The 10,378-nt window shown below is 40.2% G+C and overlaps 1 protein-coding gene across 1 annotated transcript; it reads right to left on the reverse strand.

The window, feature by feature from the left end:
- Nucleotides 1-1,111: 1,111 nt before the first annotated feature.
- LOC139471918 (uncharacterized) lies at nt 1,112-2,478 on the reverse strand. Its single transcript, XM_071254426.1, has 2 exons — nt 2,383-2,478; nt 1,112-1,714 (listed from the first exon to the last, which is right to left on the reverse strand). Exons 1-2 carry the CDS (start codon nt 2,476-2,478, stop codon nt 1,112-1,114), a joined length of 699 nt encoding a protein of 232 aa, XP_071110527.1.
- Nucleotides 2,479-10,378: the final 7,900 nt, after the last annotated feature.

A 10,378-nucleotide genomic window follows, 5' to 3' on the forward strand; every position in this document is an offset into this window, starting at 1 on the left:
GTAGATTATTATCATATTATATTTTGAGCTTGTAATGTGCACTTTCTTATTAATAATTGCTGAAATATGCTTGGACTATGATAGATCTTATTATTACCCCAGTTACAATCCAGTGTGTACTCGATTTTCATTTTCTGCTCCCTGAGGAGTATACAACCCATGCTGCCTGAGAGGTGCCATCTCCTCCTAACTGGGTGAACAGAGGCACTCTACAAAGTCATGTGCTTCAGTGGGGCAGGACCAAAGGCTTAAAACACGTCTGGTCTAAACTCTTATTTGTGTGTCTGTGTCCGTGTATGGCATGCTTGTTTGAGAGAAGAATGAGCGAGCTCCTGTAGGAGATCACTTTAAAAGATATTTTTATCATTCTATTTGTCTACTGATCCTACAAAATAAATCTGTAAACCGAAAAGGATTTTATGTTTTATTCTCAAATTAATCACATTTTCTTCAAATATTTCCTCCAACAGCTATTTATAATAGAGCTAGAACCTTTAACTCACTGAAAGTTTCTGTGCAATATCTGCAAGAATTCACCAATTTTTTAATGTTTTCAATCACGGATGAAATCAATGTCCCCTCTTCTGAAAGGATAAGAAATGTGCTGACTGTCAGCGCCTCCGCTGAGATCATCTCGCCTGGTCTCCTCATGCTGGCTTAATTGGATCTCAATAAATACTTCACAGAATAAAATACAAAAAACTTATTTGTCCTCATGGATTTGACTGGAAAAAAGTTCCTTGCTACTTTATACTACAATAAAAAACGCTTTCTTCAGGAACCATTATTTGCTTGTCAGAATCAAATCGAGACAAAATGGCTGAGTCAGCCGCCGAGTTTTTAGAAAACATCTCACATATCGGTCCTGAGGCAGAGGACTGAAGGCGCAATACCCCAGCAGATCTGCCACTTACATCCCAGAACAGACTTCCAGACAAATTGTTTAAAAGTTGTCTCACCAGAATACCAATGATGCACGATGGGTTTTGGAACAGTGACAATGAAAAGCATTCCCAGATTTCTGAGTTGTCTCCTTATCAAAACTTAAATCTTCAGTTTGATATGTTTAAAGTGACGTGACTTTTTAGGTGTGATTGTTTGAGTGAGTGAGTTATGATTGAGGACTGAGGTTTGGAGTGTGGGCTGAGGTTTGGAGTGTGGGCTGGGGTTTTGGATCGAGGGCTGGGGTTTGAAGGGAGGGCTGGGGTTTGGAGGGAGGGCTTGGGTTTGAAAGGAGGGCTGGTGTTTGGAGGGAGGGCTGGTGTTTGGAGGGAGGGCTTGGGTTTGAAGGGAGGGCTGGGGTTTGAAGGGAGGGCTGGGGTTTGGAGGAAGGGCTGGTGTTTGGAGGAAGGGCTGGGGTTTGGAGGGAGGGCTGGGGTTTGAAGGGAGGGCTGGGGTTTGGATCGAGGGCCGGTGTTTGGAGGAAGGGCTGGGGTTTGGAGGGAGGGCTGGGGTTTGAAGGGAGGGCTTGGGTTTGGATCGAGGGCTGGGGTTTGAAGGGAGGGCTGGGGTTTGGATTGAGGGCTGGGGTTTGGAGTGTGGGCTGGGGTTTGGAGGGAGGGCTGGGGTTTGGAGGGAGGGCTGGGGTTTGGATTGAGGGCTGGGGTTTTGATCGAGGGCTGGGGTTTGGAGGGAGGGCTGGGGTTTGGAGTGTGGGCTGGGGTTTGGATCGAGGGCTGGGGTTTGGAGGGAGGGATGGGGTTTGGATCGAGGACTGGGGATTTGTTCCATTGCACATCATATTATGTTCACACTATGTTTGTAGTGTTGCTCAACAGAGAGTTGTTGTATCCTCTGGCTGTAGAAGCAACTCAACATCAACAAAATTCCTCTCATACGTAGTTTGGTGTGGTTGTTGCCACCAAATTCTTTATGATTTCCATGGTTTCATGCAGCTAAAATCAGTAATTTACAGTTTCACATTGGGCGCCAATGTAACTGCCATAACATTTCTGGATTGCTGGGATCTGAACCACAAGTCTTCTGATTCAAAGAGGTTAACGCTGTCAGGAGGCACCTAACCAGATTCAGTGGTCAGGCTCACTGATTTGGTTGATGCATGTCATTGTAACCCAGCTGTGTATATCAATGCTCATGATGTCAGTCACTGGATTGTGAAGTCCATACTCAATTATTTACAGATTGCTGTCCTTTAGCTGGAATATTGCTTGGTGTAGTGTTAAACAAAAAACCAACAAATGATCTGACATATTACAACATATACACCCCTAAATTATGCAACAGATGCACATGAGATGCATTCATCCTACATGGGAACATTCAAATAAATTCAAATACTTCAGTGAAGTGAAAATGATGTGCATATTCATCTACACAACTTTCATTTTCCTATTTCTGTCAATATCATTATATAAGTCTTACATCTTTGTCATTGTTATATTCATCATCACTTTCAGATTTGTCAGCAGTAGCATCATCAGCAGCAGCAGCAGTATCAGCATGTTTGGGTAGTAACATGATAATCACCACCATTTTATATTATTGCCTTCATCATCATAAGCATCAGCACTGTCTTGGTTACCACGACCACCACCGTCATCATCATCGTCATCATCATCATCATCATCATTCTTCTTCATCATCATCATCATTCATCTTCATCTTTGTCTTGATGACCACAACACCGTCAATCAGCAACACAATATCACCTTCCAACTCCCTGCCCATGTAGGTAAGAAATTACAATCACACAAAGGCAGTGAATTTAATTTTCCTTTAACAAATCAATGAAATAGATCGACCTAAACATATTTTATTAACGTTAGAGAACGGATTCAGGAACAACTGTGAACAAATTAGCAATCCTCCCCTGAATTAGACCCTCATTTTCTTGTGAAGCACCAGGTCTGTCTCCTCCATAAGCACCTTTATTACAATCAGGTATTTTTTAGGACCATCAGCGTCAGTTGTCCATGGTCAGGTGAGCTCTGATGCGTTGACCCCAGCACACTCAATCCAGTAACAAGAGTCCTGTCTTTTTTCTCAGAGATTACTGATCATTTTTCTTAGAAATCACCAATGTAATCTCACTGGGATGCAGGCCCAGCACCTGATACTAGCCATAGACTAGTGAAAATTATCAGCTTTCTGTAAGTTCAATGGCTATCCGATGCAGCAGAAATTTCACATTTACTCCCATTTTTCAAACTGCCCCAGCTGGCTGTTAAAGAAATGTTTGTTACTGGAAGGTAGTGTCATGTAATAAGCCAGAGTTTTTCTGCGATAATTGTGGACATCCAAGACAATTTTACTGCAAGATGAACTCTCATTCGTGGTTGAAACCTACTTTTTTGGCCACAGTATTAGGACTTTGGAAGATCAGAATGGCATTCTATGAGACAAATTAACACACAATGGGATCGCACTGAGACATTAGGATCAATAGCAATCCTGCTGGGATTTTCTCCTAGAAACGATCACAGACTAACAACTACCCAAGAGAACAGCTTCATGTGGAATACAAACAATAATGCCGATAACAAGAGATGATATCAAATATGATTTGAGATGGGAGGGCAATTAAAGGGCTGGGGACTAGGCTCGGCTCAAGTGGCAGTGCCAGCAAATTTGATTCAAATCACTAAAATCTTTCATGTATACACCCGGGGCCCCCTCCACAGAGCAATCTTTGTGTAATGACTATTATAAGCCTATGTTTAAGTATCAGACTTATGATCACACGAACACTATGACTGTATGTTTACACCTGGGGCCCGTTCCACTAGGCAACCTTAATGCTACGCCTATCATAAGTATGATTTTAAAGTATGGGAGTTACAATCATCTTAGCGCAACGACTATCGTAAGCCTTTGTTAAAGTAAGAAAGTTACAACCATCTTAGCGCTACAACTATCATATTGAAGTATGATGTTATAAAGTTTGGGAGTTATGACAATCTAAGTGCAATGGCTATCATAAGCCTATGTTAAAGTATGGGAGTTATGATCACCTTAGCACTTAGATAGCCTTGTGGAACGGGGCCCTGGTGTCTGTTACTTAGACGAAATTGCCAAATCAAGGTGTTAAAGAAACAAACCTGAATCATCTTAAATTATATGGTTTCATTTCATAACCACCTCGATTCGGGAATTTTGTTTTGTAACGAACACAAATATTCCTTCAATCATACTCTCTTTTGGGTGAAGTTGCTATGCTGCTCCAAAACAACAGAGTATATAAAATATCCACAACAATATGTGTGCTTCCTTATTTCTAGACACTTTGAACTGTCATTATATTTTGGTTTGAAGATACAGAAATCTGATGGGCTGAATGCCTTGCTCACTTGTACCTGGAATTTATAACCCTTGACTAGGGCTGGGACGAGGCCAAATTTACTACACGGGTAACCACCCCCTATTACCTGACCCATCCCAGGTACCCACTGTAGGCCTCAAGAGATAGGTAAAATGTCCGATTGGGAATTTTTTTTACCATACCCCAGGCAAATCGTATTTAGATACATGTATCAAACAATCTGGTCATGCATGCACTGAAGTTGACTTATCTTTTTATTCAGCCATATAAAAAGTCAGGAGGAATGGGTGCATAGTCAGAAAGAAATGCGAGCATTTGTGACTTGTAGTGTAACCATAGGGTTCCAGTTAATTTTTGTCACTAAACATAAATATCATGTGACTAACCACAGGTCTGGGTAGCCCAGTGGGTACCCAGGTCCTACTCAGTACCCACCTAACCCGGTGTAAAGTTTGAAAGTATACCCCCCCCCCCCCCCCCCCTTCAAGGTATACCCGGGTAGATTCTGGGCCCTTCCAGAATCTACTCCGGGGTAGATTCTGGGAACTCCCAGATTATACCCCCTGGGGGTAGATTCTGGGAAAGGGAGCTCCCAGAATCTACCTGGGTATACTCTGAAGGGGGGTAGATTTTGGCACCTTACACCGGGCACCGAGTTACCTGTCCCAGCCCTATCCTTGACGCTAACTGGCAGCTCTGAAAGTGCACTTGAGATGACCGTCCCTGGCAGTGTCCTAAAAGCTGCACACAGAAAGGTATCATATCGGAGTAAAAGATCTGAGATCAGAATAAAGTTCATGTCATCTTGAGTTAAGCTGGCAGTGAGGGGGTTAATAAAAGCGAATGATACAGAATAAGGTTGTGCCTCACCCACTGATCAAGACTCGTCAGAAAGGAATAAATTCAAATATCTATCTATGCATTGAATGCGAACCTGAATGGTGGTAATTGTAGAAAAAGCCTTGTTGGTTTCAGCGATTCAAGCACTTTAATAGCTTCGCCCAAACATTAAACTGGAGTGCTCCTCATAAGTTTGAAACATCTTTGATAAAAAAATGTCAGGGATCACCATAAATAAACATTACATTTCAACGTGCGAAATAAAAGCAATAAAAGTCACATCAAGGTTCTGTGAATACGGATTGTCACAGGAGATGCCTGTTTCCCTTACTGCACATAGTGACTCTGATAACAGGTTGCAATCATGTTATAATAATTAAATTTTTGTTGTGTTCATTGATATTCCTGCATTCTGATTAGCTGAATTGGTCACATGTTATTGCATTCATTTCCCAATGAATGTAAAGAATTAAGCCACGCCCACCAAGGTGGACTACTTTCTTTACTAAGGGATGTCGCGGAATCCCAAAATTACATTTGAGGGAATTCCCTTTCTGTTTAAGAGTATCGATAGTCATGCACAGAACATTTAGCGAAATTCATGCATATTCATTGTCCAAACAACCCTTTGAGACCAAAGGCCGTGAAGAAATTCATACAGTTTGCACATCGGTTTTTCGATTCATACCTCAATGAACTGAAAAAAATACACAGTCAATCCTTAAATCGTTTTAGGTACCGGTAATTAATTCGTCTATTTGTAAAATTCAATACTGATTTTCATGAACTTCTGACAACCTTATAAGTCACAGCTCAAACTATACATTCCCATATATGAATTCTTGACAACCGGGAAAGTTTGAAAGATCCGTGTATATAGAGGTTATCACACAAGTGTGTTTGGGGATGGTAAATATCCTGCATTAGGAATAAACATTGTATTTAACGAGCCTTGGCGAGCTAAATACATAGTGTTTATTCCTAATACAGGATATTTACCATCCCCTTACACACAAGCGTGATAACCTCTTTATCATATAATGTCAGTCTTTAATTCTGTGTTTCAAAATCGCTTTCCCTCTCCCATAAACATTACCGAAACATTGCGAGTTTTCCTGGAATGCGCGCATTAATATTTATTACGTCACAGAGTAAGTGATGTGTCAGTCGGACAGTGACAGTAGCCAATATAGTTCCAAATTAAATCTGTTTCTTATAAAGTGGTGAAGCAACATATACGCAAAACAAAAATTGTTTTTAATTGCCTTTCGCGGCAATCCATCGGTCTGTCTGCTAGAGTAACTGCCCTTTGTCAAACCCTTTGCTATGAGACGTCACGGCCACAGAAGACGTTGTTGACAGTCGGTCTGTCCTGTCATAACGTTAAGAAGTGTAGTCAGATGTACACACAGCGACAAAACGAAACAAGGTAACAATTCAAACATATTTCGGCCAAATCCAACTATTTTAATTTGTGGAAAAGGTTTCAAGCCGCAGAGGTCTACAAGCACAGATATGGCTACTGATTCCGCTTGGCTAGGCATCGTGCCCTCGCAAAATTGTGTTCTCCAAAGTTGCCAAAACTTATAAAATGCCTTCGCTACGTCACAGATAGACACTGATTTTCAGTATATTAGACTGTTCTTTTGATAATGATAGCAATTATCTCTGTAGTTTATCCAGATTCCCGATGGTTAATTATGATTCAATCGCCGAATGACAAGGGCGACGCCATGTTTGTTTATAAACAGTGAAAGTAGTCCCTACTTGATCTTTGATATTTGCATCTCAATCCCCATATGACCCCTACGGATATCGTTTTAATCTGTTGGCTTTATCCTGCCGAGAAACCTATTATATGATGAAAAATATTATAAGTATAAATGGAACATGCAGTGACTGGAAGGAGAGTTTGAAACAACCAGGAATTCAACACATCCAACACAACGAGGTTCGACTGTATATCAGGTTTGCAAATAAGACAAGATTGGTTGGTTTGTTGTTTTACGCCGTACTCAGCAATTTTCAAGCTTTTTGGCTGCGGTCTGTAAATAATCGAGCCTGGACCACACAACCCAGTGATTGATATCATGAGCATCGATCCACGAAATTGGGATCAATGACATGCATCAATCAAGTGAGCAAGCCTGACCACCCAATCCTGTTAGTCGCTTCTTACGCCAAGCATAGTCGCCTTTTACGACAAGAAATATCACCTTTTATGGCAAGCATGGTTTGCTGAAGACCTATTCTGCCCCGGATCTTCATGGGTCAAATAAGACAAGAAGACATTCCAAGTCGACATATCTGTTATACTACATCAGCCTTAAAGGACAGTGCACAGCATTCTCACAACACTGAACCCAGGGTCCACCTGTAAGTATATTATTAGGCGAAAACCAGCCCCCGGCTTGTGCTATAAAACCTAGTGACGCTACAACGACATGTTTTATTACGACATTGAAAATGAATTAAATTTAAAATTCATAAGGAAACATCTGTTCGATTGAGCTGAGGTTAACGTGTGCTTTGTCACGTGACTTCCATTTGCTTGTGAAAAGCATTTGACTTTTTGCATCAAAGTGGGGTATAAGGGATTTTTCTCCAGCTTAGACATTTACTTCCCTCCCAAGACTGGATACACTATAAATTGTAGCAGGATCACGAGGGATAAATGAGGTTTTATGTGTTCTGCGTTCAGTTCTATACCACAAGCCGGAGGTGACTTGTCTGAAACCTAACGTGGGACACTCCATGTTCCCTTTGTGATCCATGTTTCCTTTGTGAGGAAATTATCCTTCCGACATGTTTTAATATGACATTGTAAATGAATTATAATTCAAAATTGAAAGAAAACAGCTATTTGATTGAGCTGAGGTTAACTTGTGCTTTGTCACAAATTCCATTGACTTGGAAAAAGCGTTTTGCTTTTTGCATCAAAGCAGGGTATAAGGGATTTTTTCACATGGAGGTATGATAAATGTACTTATCAATCATACATACATTGTATCTATGTCGGTATTGACCATAAGAAATCAGATGGCATGTGCCACGTTGGATATCACAACACAAACAGACAACCCACATCCCCGAGTAGCGTCATCGTAATCGTCTTTATGTGTATAAATCTGAATTCCATTCTAACTTGATGCAATTTTTGATTATCACACCCAGCAGCCTACCTTCCGGGCTAGATATGAGAAGATGCATTTTTCTTGACCATAAAATCTATAAATAATCATTTCAGACAGACCCCAGACATTTCTAACTGAATATGCTCAAACATATAGCCAACAAAACTTAATAACAATTGATTTGGGATGAAGAGCTATCAGCCATCTTATTATCCTTATTTAATTCTTTTAAGTGTCAGGTCGTTGACCCGGGATCTCGGTGCTGAGGGTGCATCATCTACCATCACTTCACAGAGCCATCTGTCAATTTGAGATCAGATTAGATACTGCCAGAACAGCCACAATACATTGCGATGGCAGAACAGTTGCAGAACACAAAGATGGATTCATCAATGTTTTAACAGGATATTGAAGCAAAATTGCCACATAAATTCTTGCAGCTGTGTGGGATGACTGCAGACATTGTTTTAGGAGGGGCCTGATGGGCTTACTTACAGGCGTAAAACAACTAAACAATCATCATTGTATCGTATCTAGATTAAATTTAGATTCATTTTGTAAAAGTCTAAAGGTCACGAGAAGCTTTGGTAGTTCCAACAAATGAATCAACCCGTAAAATTCCACTTTGTGCTCGTTCAATTTGATGATGTATACTACTCAAGAGAAGTCAAAGAACACCCGAGTTTTTCATATTACTATCGTTAATCTGTCATGCCATGACAGATAACTGCAGTCATATGAAAAAATGGGATGTTCCTCAACCTCTCTGAAGTAGGATACATCAATCTAACTGAATGTGATTACCGGAATTACACACACACAGTGTCTCTGATTCACACATTGTCCGGAACTAGGCAGAAAATGGGCAACAGTGTCTCCCTCTGTGACATAAACAATGATACTTGCACATAATACAAACTTAATACCGATCATGTCGTGTGCAGGAAAGATCCTGACTTTCAAAGTCACAAACATATGAAAAAGATGAATAAATATCACATGAGCAACAATCTTGAACGCGACATTAAACCCCATTTCATCTCACCTCATCCAGAGACCATATAATGGATGGTCTCTGCCTCATCTAATTTAAAAAAAAAAAAAAATCTTATACATGTACTTGTATATTATAGATTTTAAATGCCCTGAACAGATATAAGTCTTCCAATATCCTCCAAAGTTTAAGCTTCTTCCCTTCAGTCACTTTCAGAACAATTTAAGTAAAAAATACTTAAGTAACAGATGAACATCAACATGCCATACCACAAATTTAAACTCAATAGAACCTAACATCTTGAAAGAATGAAAGAAAAAGTAATTTCAGGTTGATGAAAAACCCAGGCAGCCTGTAACTATTTTACCCGGGATTTGAACCGTTACTCTGTTTGAATGATAAGATAGCTTATGGTAATGGAAACAAATGAGAGTTACCTCCCCTTAAGAGAAAAAATGCACATGGCCACATTGACTAACATATAGTCCTTGAAATCTTTTATTATACAATACATTTCTCTTCTCTAAATTTGATTTATTTTTGTTTTTATTCCTGATGCCATGGAATAGCGCTGTCAAAACTCATTATTATATTAATCAGATTGGTTTTGTTTAAAAAAATATTACACTGTATATTCCACAGTCATGGTGCAGAACTAACCACTGTTGTGAACAAAAAGTGTCTGTTAATGGATATTGATTTGACATCTTAGGGATGGGTGTACACCCAAGGTGTTTTATGATAGGTTCGGTACAACCCTTTTAATTGTACAAGAACTGTTATGAGACTATAGCCAGACTAATAAAGGGATATGGAAAACATCACTGTGAACACCCTTTACACCCTCCTTTGATAAAATGATCTCCGTTGTTGTGTCAATCGAAATGACTATACCTGGACAGACTACAAATAGTGTTAGTGGAACCTGCCGATAGTGGCATATGCCCTGCGGAGATGTAGAGGAGAACCATGAGTAGCACTGTTGTCAGTACATGCTTCTGTGGACCCTTTCCTGTATTATAGGAAGAGCAGTGATGTTTTATCCATGCATTAACTGATCCACAGGTACAGAAGCTCACCTTCATTAGATGACTTTACACTTGAGAAGTTATTGTGAATAAATTTTGTCCC

This window comes from Haliotis cracherodii, unplaced genomic scaffold (assembly GCF_022045235.1).
Source record: "Haliotis cracherodii isolate W230 unplaced genomic scaffold, xgHalCrac1.p SCAF_23, whole genome shotgun sequence".
Taxonomy (NCBI): domain Eukaryota; kingdom Metazoa; phylum Mollusca; class Gastropoda; order Lepetellida; family Haliotidae; genus Haliotis; species Haliotis cracherodii.